General features: G+C 42.9%; 2 protein-coding genes across 2 annotated transcripts in view; one reads left to right on the top strand and one right to left on the bottom strand.

Annotated features, from left to right (window-relative positions):
- Positions 1 to 8,921, top strand: part of LOC134026331 (peroxidasin) — a 41,964-nt gene extending 33,043 nt beyond the window's left edge. Inside the window, exons 17-23 of the mRNA XM_062468998.1 lie at positions 17 to 513; positions 719 to 853; positions 965 to 1,173; positions 5,514 to 5,628; positions 5,759 to 5,891; positions 6,153 to 6,266; positions 6,431 to 8,921. Coding sequence (XP_062324982.1) covers positions 17 to 513; positions 719 to 853; positions 965 to 1,173; positions 5,514 to 5,628; positions 5,759 to 5,891; positions 6,153 to 6,266; positions 6,431 to 6,595 — 1,368 coding nt within the window. The 3' untranslated portion in view covers positions 6,596 to 8,921. The remainder of the gene's footprint in view (positions 1 to 16; positions 514 to 718; positions 854 to 964; positions 1,174 to 5,513; positions 5,629 to 5,758; positions 5,892 to 6,152; positions 6,267 to 6,430) is intronic.
- A 6,848-nt stretch (positions 8,922 to 15,769) lies between these two features.
- Positions 15,770 to 18,992, bottom strand: ccr6b (chemokine (C-C motif) receptor 6b). The gene has a single exon (XM_062469394.1). The coding sequence runs from the start codon at positions 17,885 to 17,887 to the stop codon at positions 16,784 to 16,786; it is 1,104 nt and encodes a 367-aa protein (XP_062325378.1). The 5' UTR covers positions 17,888 to 18,992; the 3' UTR covers positions 15,770 to 16,783.
- Positions 18,993 to 19,764: the final 772 nt, after the last annotated feature.

Below are 19,764 nucleotides of genomic sequence, written 5' to 3'. Positions count from 1 at the left end.
TCCACTGTCCTGTCAGGTGCTGGGCGATGCCGGCGTGAAGCTGATGGGCGAGTACCGGGGCTACAACCCCAACGTCAACGCAGGCATCCTCAACGCCTTCGCCACCGCCGCCTTCCGCTTCGGACACACCCTCATCAACCCCATCCTCTACCGCCTGGACGACAACTTCCAGCCCATCCCTCAGGGCCACATCTCCCTGCACCGCGCCTTCTTCTCGCCCTTCCGCATCGTCAACGAGGGCGGCATCGACCCGCTGCTCCGCGGCCTGTACGGAGTGGCGGGCAAGATGCGCGTGTCCACTCAGCTGCTCAACACGGAGCTGACGGAGCGTCTCTTTTCCATGGCGCACGCCGTGGCTCTGGACCTGGCCGCCATGAACATCCAGAGGGGACGCGACCATGGAATACCGCCCTATAACGACTACCGGGTGTACTGCAACTTGACCTCAGCGCAGACGTTTGACGACCTGCGCAATGAGATCAAGAACCCGGCGGTCCGGGAGAAGCTGCAGAGGTAAGTACGTGGGTGAAGATGTTGGTTAGTTGATAGCACAGGACTCGCATTGTCTTAAAAAAATTAAAAAAACTAGATCACCACAGCGGGAGGGTGATGTTCACAAGAGCGATAGAGAAGGATGTAGCTCATTGAAGCTGGTTAGATAACGAGAACCGAATGGCTTGCCTGTTTTTCGACCTCTTTTCTCTGTCCGCACGTCCAGGTTGTACGGTACCCCTCTGAACGTGGACCTCTTCCCCGCCCTCATGGCCGAGGACCTGGTCCCTGGCAGCAGACTGGGCCCCACCCTCATGTGTCTGCTGGCGGCCCAGTTTAAACGCCTCCGCGATGGAGACAGGTAAGTGAGAACCCCCCCGACGCCTCCAACAATAGAAAGATCACTACCCCCCACACACACGCCCCTGCTCTTCTCCCTCATCCCTCTCTCCTTCCCGCCCCGCCCTTCTAGGTTCTGGTACGAGAACCCGGGCGTGTTCACGCCGGCCCAGCTGACGCAGCTGAAGCAGGCGTCGCTGACGCGCGTGCTCTGCGACAACGGCGACAACATCACGCGAGTCCAGCAGGACGTGTTCAGCGTGGCCGAGCTTCCCCACGGCTACGGCAGCTGCGACGACGTGCCCAAAATGGACCTGCGGATGTGGCAGGACTGCTGCGAAGGTAAGCCGCACCTCGCCGCCAACCATCCTCCATATCCCATATTCACTGTGCCTCCTACCCTTTTCCGGAAGGTTACTACTTCAATTGGGGGCCGTTTGTGGTAAAGAATAAACTTTATTGAACTGGATGGGATTCATAATAAGACTTTATTTATATAGCACATGTCATACAAGAATTGCAGCTCAAAGTGCTTTACATAAAATCTATAGAAACAATATTAAAAGTAATAAAACCCTCCTAAACACAGGCCGCAGTCTTTGCGGTAATCCAGAACACACAAGCCGCAGTATTTGCGGTATCTCGAGCCACAGTCTTTGTGGTTTCCCAATATAAATAAAAATTTCAAAATATAATGTCACTAAACAAAACCCAAGCTCAGGCCTTTGTTTTGTTTTTTTGAGCATAGAGATAGATTTGTAGGAAGAATATGGATAGTTTTGAGACTTCTAACACGAGTTTCAGGTTTGTAACCATGCATTTTACCATGCCATTTGCTTTATGATGACCGGTATGTTCAATGAAATAGCATGGTGGCTGTCTGAGCTTTTCATTTCTTTGGGAAAGTCACTGAGCTGTTCCTTCACAGGGGAATTCGTTAGGGGGGTGAATATCTGTGCAGGGCCCATGTCCTTGCAGGAGGCTGTTTGAATGTTCTGTTCCATGGGAGATTGTTTTGGATGTGTCAGTCAGCTTAGACACAGCAGGGATAGGGAGTTAAACTTGATTGGTGGTCAAGAGCACGTGACTGATGTTTGCTGTTAGTAGTCGAGACCCTCTACAGTTTGGGTGGAGTCCGTCAGCTTGAAAACGGTCTGCACAGTTCCAGAAGACATTGAAATTATCGATAAATCTCTGAATCGACTGAAGGCTTCTTTTCCTCTGCAAAGACATGCAATCGGTCCACTGATGAATACATCTTGATATCTGTTGAGTGTGTCCAGTAGCTGGGTGACATGTTTTTTAAGTATCTCAGTGCCAGTTTTTTTTGTGCAGGATATCAAACGAGCCAGTGTGGATGATAATCTTGGGGTTGTTTGGTTTATTTTTGAGGATTGTTTGTACCTCTGACGACAGTTCCTCGACAGATGGTACTGGGCCAAATATTTTCTGCCTTTGCCAGTTTGACATGTGCTGTCATGGCATCTCCGATCAAGATAGTGGCCATCTGTGGTGTCGTGTTTGCATTTCCAACGTTTGCCTCATCAGTAGCTACGGAGCCAGTTCTTAGGTTATTTGGGTTAGCAATGATAGCACCTCGGGCTAGACCAAGGTTAGTCACTGTGTCAGTGTTAGCAGTAGATTATATAGGGCTAGTGCTAGCAGCGTTATCTCCTCCAGTGCTGACGTGTGTGTGTGTGTGTGTGTGTCTGTGTCTGTGTGTGCTGAATGACTGGGCACTGTGTGTATAATACTTTCTTCTTTAGGGAGAATTGTTGACAGGCTTTCAAAAAGTTTTTTTTGATTTGGCACTGAACATGGTTGCTTTCAACTGGAATACCACAACACTTACCTCAAGACATCCTTCTCTTGTGAGATACGGTTGTTCAAATTACTAGGAGACTATAAACTTCAATATTGTGTTTCTGACAACTACAATTAAAAAATTCCATCAAGCTCAATCTTGGCTGACCTTGCAAATGAAGCAAGTTGAAATGTATATTCAGCATATAGGGCATTTCAGAATGTTTGTAAACAATAGGCACCAAGATACTTCCGGGTGGCAGAACACGAACGGCTTCCACTGACCAGAGAAGAGATCCAGCCGGCTACTGTAAACATTAGTTAAAGACATTGTAAAATGTTAAGAAAGAAGAAAATCTTACAGAATCCTATTACAGAATCCTACTGCCACATTATTGTTTTCTCATGAGAACAAATAAAGCCAGAGTGATCAAATTGACAAGGTCAAATTAATACACAAATTACTTTAGTAGTGTAAGAGGGTAGCTATAAAACTTATTTTGTTTGTGTCAGCCTACGGTCGACTGTGGGTCTCCCTTCCAAGCAATTTACTAGTGGTGCCATCGGCTTTTGCCACCCGGAAGAACATCTATTATTGTTGTGACGTCATGGTGAATAGGTCTATTGAGAGGGGCAACACACCCGCCACTCCTGTGACATAACAAGGCTTGCATTTACAGATAAAGTGCAGTTCCATTATACCGAGGCTCAATATCCCCTTCTGGAGTTGAAACCAAGATGTTTTGCATTCCACCAGAAGGTTCCATTGACAAACTGCTAGTGCCTGACTGGAGAGGGCTCCCCTACCAGTATAAGACATTCCAATGGGTGTTTGTCTCACCCAGTTGGCATACTGTAACATGTAGTTACTTGTAGGAGACACATAGCCTCAAGTAATTCATCACCATTGAGTTGAAATTACATTCTGGTGTCATGGTCTATAGCTGCTGGGTAGATTCACGTAGCAGAGGGGTAACTACATATAGCCAGACTATTTAGTACCTACTGAGAGACACACTCTAGGGTTGCACACACCAGGTTCACATGTACACACATTCAGGCTGACACATTTACATTTAGTCATTTAGCAGACGCTCTTATCCAGAGCGACTTACAGTAAGTACAGGGACATTCCGCCCGAGGCAAGTAGGGTGAAGTGCCTTGCCCAAGGACACAAAGTCAGTTGGCATGACCGGGAATCGAACTGGCAACCTTCGGATTAGTAGCCCGATTCCATCACCGCTCAGCCACCTGACTCCCCAAACACACACAAACACATCATTTTATAATTGTAATGGGGCAGATCAAGAAGGATTGACTGAATTCGAGTACCCGGTCGATAAACTGTCATAGGAACACACATACATTCTGTTGCTGAAATGTTTGGGGATTTCTGGCCATTGTTTAAAATTAACTATTGATTTTAAGTACCTCAAACAAACCATTAGTTGACCTAGAAAAAACTTTAATTGAATTTACCGTAGTTTATTCTGACCTTATGAACTTAAGAGCCAGACAAAAAATGTGATGCAATAAGAAGCAGCCATCTATATTGTTTGTTCTGTGTTTCAGGTTTATGGTCTGTCATTTTCTTATCGGTCTTTCCTACCTCCCTCCAACCCTGATCTGCAGTCTTTTTTAGAGAAAAGTTAATAATGATTATAACAAGGGAGTATCCTGCTATTGCTCAGACAGATAAGGACACAGGGTTAAACACAAGGAGCCGTAGGTCTCTCTCCTCTGTGTGTGTGTGTGTGTGTGTGTGTGTGTGTGTGTGTGTGTGTGTGTGTGTGTGTGTGTGTGTGTGTGTGTGCGTGCGTGCGTGTGTGTTACCAGACCTGTGTCGTCCGTCATAGCTGGTCTCTGATGAGTTTTGAAATGGGGACGAAAGAGCTGCTTCAGGCACACACACACACACACACAGGGCCCTATTTTAACGATCTGAAACGCAAGTATCAAACGCCAAACTTTGTGGGCGGGACTCCGGCGATGTTGCTATTACACCGGCACGATAAATGACTCTTGCGCCCTACGCAAACCTAAAATGGGTTGGTCTGAAGTAGCTACATTACTCATAGGTGTGGTTTGGGCGTAACGTGCAATAAACCAATCAGAGCGTCATCTCACATTCCCTTTAAAATCAGCCGTGTTTGTTCCATGGCGGATTGCTATTATAATGGTGGGTTTGCCAGGCGCACGCCAGTAGCGGTTCACAGCCGAGGAGACCGACGTTCTCGTCAGGGTCGTAAAAGATAGAGAAGTGACATTGTGTGGGGATGGGAGAAGAAACCCACCCAAATTAGCTTTGGTTAAACAGGCTTAATAACGCGCCCCTGACTTTAGACTACGTTTTTCCTGGTCTGTGGCGGGATTGTTTTCTGAAACTGCAAAATGTCACTAGGGAACTTTTGCACCAGAACACGCCTCCTCTTTTCGCTGAACCGCCCCCGGGAGTGCAAGTTCATTCCCTAATTTACCAACGTGCGTCTGTGGAGGGAAAAGTCTGCTGTGCGTCGGGTGAAAAATAGGAATGACACATGTGCCAGTGTACAAAGTCAATTGCGCTGGATGCAAGATCGGGCCCACAGTGTGACTGATAGACTGTCTGGAGACGATGAGCACCTTATCAAAGTTACCAATGTTCAGTATCAGACAGATTATACACGTAAAAAACAAACGCTTTAAACCCCTAGACTTGTTGACCATCATTATAAAACACCAAAACAAATGCTTCACATATGCACTTGATCATTCACTTTTCTATAAAGTAAAGAACTACTCTGCTCTACTCTACTTGATTCTACTCTACTCTACCACAGGAAAAATCAGTTTCGGAAAAATAAAAATAAATCAGAAATGCTTCCATCTTTTTTTCCCAGACTGTCGGACTAAAGGTCAGTTCAACGCCCTGTCCTACCACTTCAGAGGACGCAGGTCGGTGGACCAGAGCATGGCAGAGGAGAGGCCGTCCAACAGCCTACCTGGGGAGAGCAGGTTAGACAGAGACAGGTCGATGTGTTCCGCAGTAACACATTCCAAATCATGTTGTACCTCTTCAATGTCATCTGTAGGTTTTCTGCAACAATAAGATGGGTTTGGGTTGGTTTCTTTTCTTCCAACGCAGCCCCGTGGAAAACATCTCTGTGAATCTCGTGAATATCACTGCACCCTCGAAATCCAGCACTGAGCCCTCACTAAATGACTTCCAGGACTTTGTCTCAGACATGCAGAAGACTATCACTAGTTTACGCAAGCAGGTATGTATGTGTGGGTAGTATTGAACAAAACGTTCTTCTTTCTGTTTTTGTTTAGTCAATGGGTTTTAATTCCCCCCCTCACACTTATACGCATACAAACATTTGCATTTGTGCACACACACACACTAAGAACAGAGAAAGCACATTTGCAAAGTTGACAAACCAGGGTGTATTGAGAATTTCAGGGAAGAGAGACAGTTGTGGATATGAGTAGTGTTTTGGACTAACCCACACACACACACACACTGTCCTCTCCTTCAGATTAAAAGACTTGAAGCCCGTCTGAGTAAGACAGACTGCACTGACAAGGAAGGCCGGGAACGATCGGACAGCGAGAGGTGGAAGGAGGACCCCTGCTCCACATGCGAGTGCAAAGTATGTGTCGCACGCTCAAACACCACACATTCGCACGTTTATTTGATTGAACAGGATTCATTTAGCAGAAGCTTTCATCCAAAGCGACGTCCTCATTGTCTCTCTCCTCTGATATGACACAAATTAGATCCCTGACCTCTCTCTCTTTCTCTCTGCCCCCACAGGATGCTCAGGTCACTTGCTTCATAGAATCGTGCCCGGTCGCGGCATGCCAGCGGCCTGTGAAGCTAAAAGGCTTGTGTTGTCCAGCGTGTCTCCACCAGGACCAGGACATGGGGAGCAGCGAGCTGAGCAATGGGCACCAGGAAGACAGTACACGCCACGTATAATCCTCAGGACCCGACCCACACCCTAGTGTGAGAGAGAGAAAGAGAGAGAGGGGGAATGAAAGAAAGAGAGAAGTATAGACTCAAAAGGTGGCCCGCGCTGTAGCCACTTACATCCAATTGCCTCGTTTTTTGTTTGTTTTTTTTCGTTTTTTTTTTTCTTTTCGTTTTTTATTCTTCTTTTTGTTATTTTGGTTGTTCATTTTGATTGCCCTCTCCCATGTACAACTGCCCGAGGCTCAGTTTTAAAGTCACTGGCAACTGATGAGACCAGTAGTTAGTTACCTGTCTGCCACAGAGAGGATGAATGGAAAAAAGATGGATGGATGCATGGGATGGATGGAATGATGGACAATACTTCCTTCCTGGCCAGGCCTCTCCAGCACTGTCTGTCTGTTTCTAGAGGCCTTTCAGGTGTTTCTGCAACCCAAAACTGCTCCCTTTAAACATGGGGCGATAAAAAGTGGGAAAATGCCCTAAGGAGGAGCAGGACCTAGGAAGTAAACAAACCATCGGCAGCCATGTTGTCTTACAAAAGCTTTCTCAGGTTAGAGATGTCGAAAAACTGGTGCTACCCCACCCACTTTTTTCTCTTCAAAATGTTACTAAATTCAAACCTTAAAAGTATTGTTTTTTTGTTTGTTTTGTTTATATAACAGTATGCAACATATATACACTCATTATGTGCCTTTTCATGGTAAACCACATTTGAGAGAATAATTTTTTATCGCTCTAAAGAACATTTTATGTACAAATTGAGTTACTTGCTTGTTACTTAACGTTTAAGGTGCTTAATATCATAATTATGAATATGTATTTCTCCTTTATTTGTATCAACTGACTGCTTACATATGAAAATAATGTGAAGCCCTACAAAACATCTTTTGTAATGCAAAAATACTATCTACTGATGACCATTTCCTTCTCCAACTGCAGCTGTTGGTCAACAAACATCTGGTATTATTGACATATGTTCTCCCCTCAGTAAACATTTGATTGGTCTGCATTAAGGAGAAAATTCCCTCCATAGCCTGACTCACCAACCATTAGAAACCACACTCTTGAGGCCCTCGAGATATTTCATTGTGTGCTCTAAAACGGCTCCAAATATGTTTTTTACCACTTGTACCAGTATAGTCTTTCTTCATGGTAAATATGAGAGACACATACTGGTAGTCATGCTATACTTACTGATGATCAATCCAGCAGGTCGGTTGGAGATTTTGATTGTACTCCGTCACTTACCCGCTGCAGTGTTCACTTCCATTGTGGCCTTTGTTTCCTGGTTAGTTTCGACGATAACTGAGACATTGAAGGCATGCACCCCTACCCCCTCCTCTCTACTCTCATACTCACTCCCCCAGATCAAGTTTACAGAAGGACACCCTCTCACGCGTTCCCTTCCCAAATGTTCACCCCTCATCATATGCTACTTCCACTCTTTGATTGCCTGTGTGATGTGTGCGCGTCTGTGCCTGTGTGTGCACGTGGGAGTGTGTGTATATCTGTTTGCATACATCATGTTCTCTAACCACACCTCAGCACGTCTTTATCTGTTGATCCGGGTGAGAGAGATTGTTTGGCTCTCGTCTCCGAGTTTTTTGGGGGAGCGATGCAGAGAGATGAGGTGATGTCATTATGCTGCAGTACTGCACAGAGCCTCTGACCATAATTCCTTCTTTAATGAAAGCCAGATGACAAGAGGCAGCGGGAGTGAAGATGTCAATCAAACAACCGGCTCCAATTTCAGTTGTTGATATAGTTCTGTTGTTGGTCATCAGAAAGATTCAGATTCCCCACTCCAGGGACCCACTCAAACCTGCTTTTATACCTATTGCGTCTCTACAGCCAGTGTCTCTTCCACTCTTAACTATATAGCATCTTCAGAATGTATTCCTAATATATATATATATATATATATATATATATTATGTACCGTTTGCTAGCCTTTCTGAGAAGGTCATTGAGGGAGCTGTTTTGGCACACGACACTGGTAACTGCTTACAGTACCACATGGATGAAAGTGATAGAGACTGTTGAGTGACCTACCATCCTTCTTTTTTGATTTCATTATTCTTCCTGTGCTTATTTCTCTTTTCAAGCATAGTTGTGTGTGTGTGTGTATGTTTGAAGTGTTTGAAGTGTTTCTATACAGTATGTTCTGACTGATCACACTGTAACCTGCTAAATTTGTCACTGTATTTAGCAACATCTTGTTACATCTGTCATTTTCCTTATCATTTTCTCTTTTTCTGCCAGAACCCCTTCCTTCCTCTGGCGCCACCCAAAATAAAACATCCCACTGACAATGGAATGCACTGCTCTGCAAGACCGAACATGCTTTTTTTTTTACTGACACTGTTCCAAAACGAGTGGTCAAAACGAAATACCTATCTGACAATTGTATTGTACGTTTGCCAAATAATTGTTTGCACTGTAATGTATGCCTCTCAACAATAATAAAATAGGCCACATTTGAATTACAATTCTACAATTCTATTACCATTCTATTTAGGCCTGTGAAAATCTCACCTTACTTAGTGCTTAACAGTCTGTCCATGGCTTCGTTTGAATTAAATACAAAACTGTATCCTTACCTCTGCAGTTGATACGCTGAATTTGAGCCAACACAATTACATAGGTGGAAGCATGTGTTCAACCACACAACTGACATGTTTCCAGTCATATGAGATCAGTGATTAGACAAGTAAAACATTTTGGGGGATTTTAAAGTCTAATACAGCCTATTAGTAATTAGGTTGAAACGCCTTGTGTGTACTGTGTCTTAAAATATAAGTGAAGTAAACCAGCCTTAAATAATCAGTTCAATTTCATTTTTATCCTTGAACAATTTGGGGGGGGATTACTATAAATTATGATAAATACCTTTTACCCTTGAAACCCAAACCACTTGGACAAATATGGTCTAGGTTACCCCAAAACCTGTCAGTACAGTGACACCATTGTGTATAAATAAATCCAGATTCATGCCAGACAGTAGACAATGGCTGTGTTATAGAATGTTTTTGTAATGGGACAGTATCAACTTTGAAGTGTTACTATACTAGCCAAAATACTGCTGGACTCTAGGGGCAGGGTCACCCCCCAAGGTGCACCCTTGGTTGAAAAAGCATTGCTAGAGTGCCCTCTAGACTGGCAAAAACTCGAGCAAGTGGCCTATTGGCTTCTATTCACATTTTTTTTGAGTGCTCTCTAGGATGCGCCTTCATATAATAAATGATGATGATGTGCCCCACAGAGCCAGACAAGTTGGGTTTTCCGCTAGAGAAAACAGTGTTTGTGTGTTTGCATTTCAGTACGTGCTGTCTCATCTCCTTTGAGGATCCAACACATCTGTCATCATACTATGACATTCATGTCGATGCAATGAGATCGGTTAGTTGCCCAAGCAATAAGTTATTTCTCTCTCGTTCTTCTTCCTCCATCCCATCCCTTTTGTTTCTGCCTGAGTGAAGGTCTCCCTCCACCCTCCTTTGGGCAGAAGAAGCTGCCCTCGTGGCCAGAGAAATGGAGGAAAGAATGAAGGGCTGCAGAGTGGAAGAGGAAACAAGGTTTCCTGCTGGAACGGATCACAAAGGCTGCATTTCCTCTGGTCAGGAGAAGCCATGATCGCCATGACAACGTGGGACCAACCCTCACTGAAGCCGAGATTGTCCTTCTCCAGATCCCAGGCATTTGATATCGAGGGTACACACGCCTTATGTACAGTGACACTCGACACACACTCACACATACACATAATCAATACATCTGTGAAGAACCTGTGTGAAAGCCTGAGGGAGAGGGCAACTCCCAGCTGGTTGAAGATGGAAGTGAGGGTGCGGCTCCCTATTTTCCCCCCAAAATAGGGAATGGAGGGGTGAAATGGATATGTATAATTTATATGTAACCAGGATTACTTCTATATTTGTGTGATTAGGATATAATACTATTTCTATATTTCATTTCATGATCTGTCTGGTAGTTCAGAGGTCAGAGGACGATGTACACGGGTATCTGGCTGGCCTAAAAGAGTTTAGGCTTACCAGGAGCATGCACCTCAGCAGCCAAAACCTGGGGACTGGAAAACAACTGCATTGACTGCTGTCATTGCTGATATTTTGATTGCCGCAGAGAATTAAAACTTAGGTCCACTGCCAGTGTTTACTGAATAAGACACTCTGGGAAATTATGCAAATACCTGCTAGGAGTTCTTAGAGGCCAACAAACCTCTCAGGGGATAAAAAAAAAAAAACTGACTCAGAGTTGCTCTCCATCAATAATAAGTTCATAAAGTGAGGGGCCACACTACTGATGTGTGTTTTTGTTTCCAGTTTCTATTTAAATTGGTATAATTTAAGATTTGTGGGTCGGGTCTACTCCTTTCGTGCCAACTCCTTACAAGGACTAAAGGTCCCACACCAACACACAGACAAGGTCACAATCTCCGGGATACAGATCAGACACACCTGTTACCAATTTCAATCACACACACACCACCTTGTAGAAGATACTGCTCATTCATACAGACTTTGCAATGTTGGCTCAGATGTACATACTCTGATTTAGCAAGCCTTTAAGGATTATCACTATTCTGGTTCTAGACTCTCTTGACTGTTTTTCGTTTTTGGGGTATTCTGGTTTTCCTAAGATATCCTGTTTGCCGATCACCTGACCGCTTTTTGCCTACCTTGACTTTGAACCTGCGCATTGGGTCGCATTGGATTTGTTTACTGGACCTTGTTTAATAAACTGTTTCACCAGCAACTGCAGCCGTCTCCGCCTCAAGTAATACCATGGGATTAAATAGTGATTTCTTTTACAGTACAGTTTCAATTTGCTTACTGAGGAAATTGTTATGTTTTACTTCGTAACGTTGCCGAATAAACATGATACACATTTGTTTATTGCATGAGAAAGGGAATAAACAGTTTCAAATGATATGGTAAGAGCCTGGTAATACCATGTCAACAAACAGACTTTCCTTTTACAGTACAGTTTTAGCTTACTTACTAAATTGTCATGCTTTACTTAGTAAAGTTGTGTAACATATGTTTCATTATAATGACATGAACAGTGGAATATTCTAATACAAAGGATATGATAAGATCTTGGTAATACCATGGAAACTATCACAGCATTTTTTTATGTCCAGTTTCAGCGTACTAACTGAGGAAATTGTTAAAACATCTGCTAGAACGTACCCAGTATTTAAGATGTACCATGATAGTAGAGGAAAACTGTTCCTGCGGAGGTAGTTACTAGCCAGTTAAGTAAATGGGTGTAGTCATGATCATTAACTATATAAAAAAGGGTAATTTATTGGAAAGTATTGTCTTAATTTCTAGAAAGTACATAATAACACTTGGACCGTTACCATTATGAACCTTGGATAACTACAGGGTAAAAGTGGAGGAGTAATTTAGTTGTAGTTTGTAGTTACCTACTAACTACTACTGAAAAATATCCAATAATATACTTTAATTAACCATACATCTCCAGAGTAAATACAACACTTAGAGTTACAGTACCTACTTACTACCAGTGGTAATTACACAATGATAAACAAACATTTACCAGTTAAATACTTTGTGCTGTGTCTCTCTTTCCCTGTCTGTCTAAATGCTCCCTCAGTGTTTGGGTTTGTTTACCAAAGATGCCAATGACCATCAACAGTTCTGGAGGTCAGAGGTTTATTTCATGTGGAACTGCAAAAAAGCAGGACTCATTGTTGAAACATCTGTTTTCCATTTACCCAGACACCCATACTCACACACACACACTATGGGCATGACCATATTCCCGCTCTTATGTAACTCAGTTGTCAAATGGGTTCTGTGGAGGATCCATTGTCATCTATGAACCAGACATGTTGTTTAGTTTGCAGGCACAAAGCTCTCACCAACAGGAAGCACAGAGGGATCCAAGCAGAAATGTCAAACAGAAACTCCTACAATCCCTCTGTCAAACAGACATGCTTTCCAGAATGGAAAGCTGGGGAACATACATCACCCTTCCCTAAAAACAATCGGGCAGCACATGGTATGTCGACTTGGAATGAAAAAACATTCTCCTTGCTTTTTTTTCAATCTTCTGAAACATTTCCTCTGCAGAACTTTTCTGGGACCTGGGCCAAGTATGACAATGAGGCCATGCAGTTCCTGTTCATCTGGTCGGTGATTGCGTTTGATAGAAGGGGCCTACCTCGCACCTATACGTAGACAGTCATGAAAATTGACACATAGCCTACTTTACTTCACAGTCTGCACCCATACATACACACACAGAGAACTGACTGAAAACTCAGGCAACTATAGATACTTAAACATATTTCCCATTGTAAAAATGTGTCAAACAGCTATGGAATAATGAGACAGGGTGTGTACCATGCAAACGTTTCATAGAGGGACACCTGTCTAAAATGTATGTCCAATAGGTGTCCCAGCACCTTGTAAAGAGCTTTAGTGAAGCAGCTTTTGGGGTCACATGCCTGTGTCTTTTAAGATTGGGAGTAGGTGCTGCTCAGTGATGGATATGTATTGTTCAGTGTTACAACATTTAACTGCAGATCAAGGTTGCAGGTTTAACTCCCTCTGTACATTGCTTTGGATAAAAAAATATATATGCTAAATGAAGAAAAAATAAATGATAAATGAAAGAATAAAACTAGGGACACAAGCTCAATGAAAGTCAGTGGACAGCTGTGTGGCATGTAATGTGATGGCTGTTTGAGATGTTGCTCTATGGATAAATGAATGTCTTCACAGCTTTGTACTTTTACACACACACACAAAACAAGGGGTTCAAACTACAGGGTTTTGTCGCTGACATGCCTCCTAGTGGACATAGCTTTGAAACATCCATGTTGGCATAAAGAATGCAGTGGAGTGAACAATGCCACGTGCATAGCTTTCACATACGTACATATGTACAGGTACGAAACTGGAGTATATTGAGGTCTTAACCTGTACATAATTGGTTCCTCAGCTCCTTCACTCTCTCACCATTCCTCTCAAAAGGTATCTTGTAGAGTAGAGTTGCTTTATTGCCATCTGAGTAATCTTCAGCACTTTATCGTTTGTGGAGATCCTGACGGTGTTGACATTTTGAAGATGTCGTCTTGTATGACTGAACTTTGAATATCTTTCAGTCCAATACCTTTGTTTGCTGCCAAAATTACAACTGTCAAGTTCTTGTTGAGCAGTGAAATCTCTTCTGCCACCACCAGGGGGCAGATGCTCAGTCCTGGACAGGAAATCCAGCACACTAGTCAATGTATTCTACATATATTCTGAGAAGTGAAGTTTACTGGAACACTAGTGTGAAGGAATACATCATTTTAAGAAGCAGACAGAACAGACTTTTTTCATGATCCTTCTACTACCACTCTTGGCAGTACTTCCATTCTATCTTCTATAATATTTGGTTTACAACCTTAAAAAGGGTTCAAGGCAAGATAGGCAAGTTTTAGCTTCAGTTTGAAAGGATTTCAACAAAAATATCCCACCCCCTCCCTTAAGAGCCACACCTCCAAAACACATGAACACGCTGCCTGACTACTGCCGGAAGGAAGAGAGACAGACAGACAAGTAGCCCGTCCAATCATTGCATTCGGTCTGAATACTGTCCAATCATTCGTGCCAGTCTGGTTTTACGGTCCTGTGACGCGCAAATATATCGAATTGATTGAATTTTACTGTCAAACCTTTCTATTTATCGGTTGCTATAAGGATATACAAAGTCCACATAGGGATGAAATTACTCACCTAACATTATGTGATCTTTCTTATCAGCCATCTTATTTAGTGAATGGCTTAGTAAATATTTACATCAAGAGACTCCAGGGTAGATGAATGAGATCATCATGAAAATCCATCTCTTTATTGTAGGTGTGTAGCCCAGCTGAGGTGGTTGAAAAGCGGGTTAATTAATATTAGAATACTAATTTACTTATGTTGGTACGGAGCCCCTAAAGGGACATGAACTTCTGGTGCGCACGAGAACGTTTCTGGTGCGCACGAGAAGGTCTCTGGTGCGCACGAGAAGATCTCTGGTGCGCACGAGAAGGTTTCTGGTGCGCACGAGAAGGTTTCTAGTGCGCACGAGAAAGTATCTTCTCAGACACTGTTACTTGTAGGCGAGGTGGAGGCTCGAAAACCACATTATTTGGTGGCCGGTGGATCACCAATAAAAACTGTGCGAGTTGCAGCATATTGCTGCTGCCATCAACTGTGCCAGTGATATCCCGAGTCGAGATACAATTTGAAAACAAAAGCGTTCTGTTATGAACAGTATTAAAGTTTGGACTGATAACGAGGACGTAGAGTGCAGCAATTGTGCCGGAGCTTATAACTGTATTTCCAGTTTTTGACATATGATATATGCACATTATTAAAGAAATATATTTAGTTATACACTGTGTTCTGCAGTTATCTAAAGGTAGGATATATGATGTTATCCTGTATTCCATGCAGTCAGGGCATCTCCTCCTGCACCCATTTTGACAATGTCATGTTGAGACAGCCACGTTTATAAATGAGACCCCTGGTCAAGGCTGTTGTATCCCTTGCGCCAAAACAGACAACACAACTTCAAAATTCGTTTTTAATGTCTGTCTAGATAATATAGTGGTGACGACTCGCAAGCAAACTTTTAATGTCCTTATAAGTCATTTCCACGCATGAAAACAGCAGATCTAATGCACGCGTCTGTGCATGCGGTATCCACCAGATACTTAAGCGTGCTAACGAGAAAGTTTCTCGTGCGCACCAGAAAGTATCTCGTGCGCACCACAAACTTTCTCGTGCTCACCAGAAAGTTTCTCGTGTGCACCAGATTTCTTTATATTGCAAGCAAAACCATTAACTATTAACTTTTTTCCACAAATAATTATGTTGCTTGCATGGGGATTTGGTTATGGATAAAGGTACAAGAATCCCTCACATGTAGTGAGATTATTTCCTGGTTGAAGTAGATTGTTTTTGCGTTGGCCTATGTCAATGATTCTTTGTATTTGAAACTGGAATAAGCAAATTACTTCCAAAGATGCACAGCTACTTTGTGTAATACTATGTGCATGCAAAATCTGAAATACTACAGCCATTCCAATGTAGCTGCTTTCCAATGTTGAATTCTAGGTGGGTAGTGTACAGATGTAAAGAGACACACTGGTATGAAACCAAAATGTTTATCATTAAGAAAAAGAAAATGGTTGACTACACAATACATGATGGAAAAACAGTGTAACATCTTAATGGATTAAAATGAAGAGTATAACAGTAAACGATTACAAATCAGAAAAATGCTGAAGGATTCACCAAATTTCAAGATAATACATTTACATTACATTTTACATTTATGCATTTAGCAGACGCTTTTATCCAAAGCGACTTCCAAGAGAGAGTTTTACAAAAGTGCATAGGTCACTGATCATAACGAGATAGCCCCAAACATTGCGGGTAGCCAAACATGAAGCATACATTGTGAAAACCAAATAAGTCCCAAAGGGAAGAACAATAAGAGCATGTAGTAAGACAAGTTACAATTAAACAGCAAGAACCTCAAAAGTGCAAGAGTGTACCTGTGGAAAAAAGCAAGCAACAATAATATATTTCACGGCGAGTACAATAATTTTAAGACAGTTACAACAAACCAACAAGTCTCTCAATAAGAGACATTGTGATCCTGGAGGAAACTAACATCAGGTCCAGCCAATCATTCCTAAGTACCGTTGTACTCCCGGAACAAGTGCGTCTAATACACTAAAATTAGCATAATACAAGTTAATTGATCAATTGAACTGACAACAAACATCCTCTGAAATGCACGTATATAGATTTGCTGTACAATACATACATTCTTGACTGATTTATTTTTTCCCCCTTTTAGATGGGTTTGCCAACTTTAAAAAAATACAATACAACTGTGTCAGTTGAAACCTGCTATCATTGCATATTATCATTAGATACCACATTTTTACTTCAGGATAGGGATTTTAACCAAATGGCATGGACTAAACTATGTTTATCAGCTGCAGCTTCCTTGGTTTCCAAATAGGTGACAAATATCCACTGACTCCCCATTATGTATTTGACATTTGAAATTCAAACCAAATGTCCTCCAATTCTTTGGGCAGCTTCAGCCTAATATCCTGTATTGAATTCACTTGACCGCCAAGTCTCTATTCCTTTCTCACATGTTGAATGACGATCCATTGTCGTTGTTGGACCCCTCTGCAGATCTGCGCCCTAAGATGTAGAGGTCTGATATCTGAGTGGAGGATTGACCTGAGTAGATGTACTTCTTCCCCAGGCACCACATGTCTTCCAGAATCTTGCGGAGGTGGCTTCGGAACTTCACCCCGATGAAGGCGTAGAGGAAGGGATTAAGGCAGCAGTGCAGATAGGCCAGACTCCTGGTGATGCTCAGAGTGGTGATCTTCACCTGTTCTTCCTCACACCCCCGTACCTTAAACAACCCTACCGTGTGGAACAGAAGAGCCACATTGTAGGGCAAGTGGCACAGAATGAAAACCACCACCACAGTCAGGACCACAGTTAGCGCCTTTTGTCTCTGGGCATTCTGTGCCCGCAGCAAGGTCCAGGCAGTGCTGGAGTACGAGATCAACATGACCACGAGAGGCAAAAGGAAACCGATGGACACCTGCAGACTAGGCACCAGCACTTTCATCAGCACGGCGGTCTTAGTGTCATCAATCTGCATCTGGCACTCTGTCGAGGTGTCCCCCGGAAGATTGTTTTCAGTCAGCTTACTGTAGTAAACCGACGGGATGGTCAACGTCACGGCCAACGCCCAGACGGCCAGGCAGATGAGACGGCTGTAGGTCTGTAACCGAGAGCGAATGCCGAAGAAGCGCCTTGCCTGGACGATCGCAATGTAGCGGTCACAGCTGATGCAGGCTAGCAGGAGCATGCTGCTGTAGAGGTTGATGCTGTATGCGCCTCCCGCCATCTTACAGACCAGGTGGCCCATGCTCCAGGCATTCCTCTCGTTGTGTATGATGAGCGGGAGGGTAAGAACAAAAAGCAGATCGGCAAAGGCCACGTTTAGGAGGTACACATCCGTCATAGTCTTGGCCTGCTTGTAGTAGGCATATGTGACAATCACCAACACATTGCCCAACAGGCCAAAAACGCATATGAAGGAATGGACGTAGGTTTGTATTATGATTTCCATTGACTTTTTGACGTACAGCTGACAAGGAGGCGCCGTATCATTGTCGGTGTAATTGTAAATTATGTCATTGTAATCATAATCTTCATCACTGAAGGTCATGGTTTTTGCCCTGTGGAAGAAAAAATAAATGTATTTCGAGCAAAGAAAAACCAAATTCAGTTTCCAAAGCTTTCTGACTATTTAAAAAGAAAAAGTTTTTCAGTGGCTAGTCAGTCAAGCCACTTCAGAGGTATGTATGCCTGAAGGCAAAGTCTTCTTCTCTAAGAGAAAGTTTGAGAATTGATGTTATCAATTCATGACCCATTTTCTCTTTGAATTAATGCCATCTGAAGGAACATGTGGGAGCACATGAAGGCGTATATACGTACCTCTGTCTGATTCTTCGCTGATTTGATTATTATCAGACCTTTGACAATAAACACCACAGCACATTCAGATGCCCTAAAAACGATCTAAAAAGATGCATCTAAGACAAGGATCAGAAAATATCCCCCAAAAGCCTGTGGGTTGAGTGTAACAAATAGACTATTGAGTGCAGTTTCAGTCCCAAAGGTGTGAAGATGGTGTTTTGCAAAATGATTCAGGTAATAATGTTCTGCACTTTGATGCACCCTTTGCGTTTAGTTACATTATTGCACTTGTCTATAATTTGAAAATTATTTGTGAAACTTTCATTTTATATCTAGGAATGCTTACCAATAAAGTAATATTGTAGCAATGACATATAGTAATTGTGTTTACATTTTCCAAATGTTTGTAATAGGCAGTGGTTTAAAGATGTTTCTCTCCCAGTTCAGTACATGCAGCACAACCTTGCTTTTAAGTTAATCTTGACAAACTAATGCAATCAAACAGCATAATTCAGTCAGTAACAATGGCATGACCCGTCTTAAACACATTTCATCCAAGCATAGACTTTTTACCTTTTCCTTTTTATATTGTGGATATTTTGTGTACAGATTTTGCCCTGGATATATGTAGGTTTTGAAAATGTTAAATCAATCAACATTGAAGTTGATAAACTACATGCCTGAATTTCCCCATTGTGGGACGAATAAAGGTTTATCTTATCTTACCTGCAAATGAAATGTCTCAGGAGTAAAAAGGTGGAAAAAAGTCCAGTTCAAACGTCCTCTTAAAACCAAAGAAAGTCTAATTAAAACAATTCATTAACTGTTTTTTTGTATTAATGTAGCTTGCAAATGGCAAAGTACATAAAAAGTATATATACTGGTAGTAATGTGGAACTCTACAGCATCAGATGATCTCTTCAGAAGAGATGCTCGTGAGCTATGGAGGAAACAGGTCAGAATGGTAGATATCTCACTGCTGGTTGCTGACTGTGCTATTGGGTGATGCAATGTGAATACATATTTTTTTTGTACCCTCCCTTCCTCATCATCTCATTTCCATGCACTTATTTCTGCTGTACCACCTTTGTGAGGTTCAAACTTTCACTAAACTGTCAAGGCAGTATTACAGTATCCAGCTTGTGTGAAGATGGTTTCTATGTTGTCAGCTGAGGGAAGAAATAAATAGTTTGTCCACTGCAGGAAGGCCAGTTCACCTACTGGCCTTCCTGCATGGTATATATATGAGCCACACAGAGAGCTCACAATAACAAGGGTAAGGACAAGACAAACACTGGACAGAAAACAGGAACCTAAATACACAGAACCAAACTAGACACAGGTGGACACAATGAGACTAAAGAGAACTGAAACCACTGAACGAGATACAGGTGAAGACAATAGGTGTGTTCGACTTCATGCAGCGCCGGCGCCGCCGACAGCCGGCTGCAGCCGGCTGCCTTGAATCTGAGAATGCCATTGGCAGCCGGGCTGCAGCGCAGGCGTCGCCTGCAGCCGCCTGCACCCCGGCTGACTTGAAGCAGCCAATGGCATTCTCAACTTCAAGGCGCCGCCGGTCCTGCATGAAGTCGAACACACCTATGACAGACAGGAAAACACTAGGGC

The sequence above is a fragment of the Osmerus eperlanus genome, chromosome 9 (assembly GCF_963692335.1).
Source record: "Osmerus eperlanus chromosome 9, fOsmEpe2.1, whole genome shotgun sequence".
Lineage (NCBI taxonomy): Eukaryota > Metazoa > Chordata > Actinopteri > Osmeriformes > Osmeridae > Osmerus > Osmerus eperlanus.
Note: the sequence above shows the minus strand (reverse complement) of the source record. Positions and strands in the feature narration are given on the sequence as shown.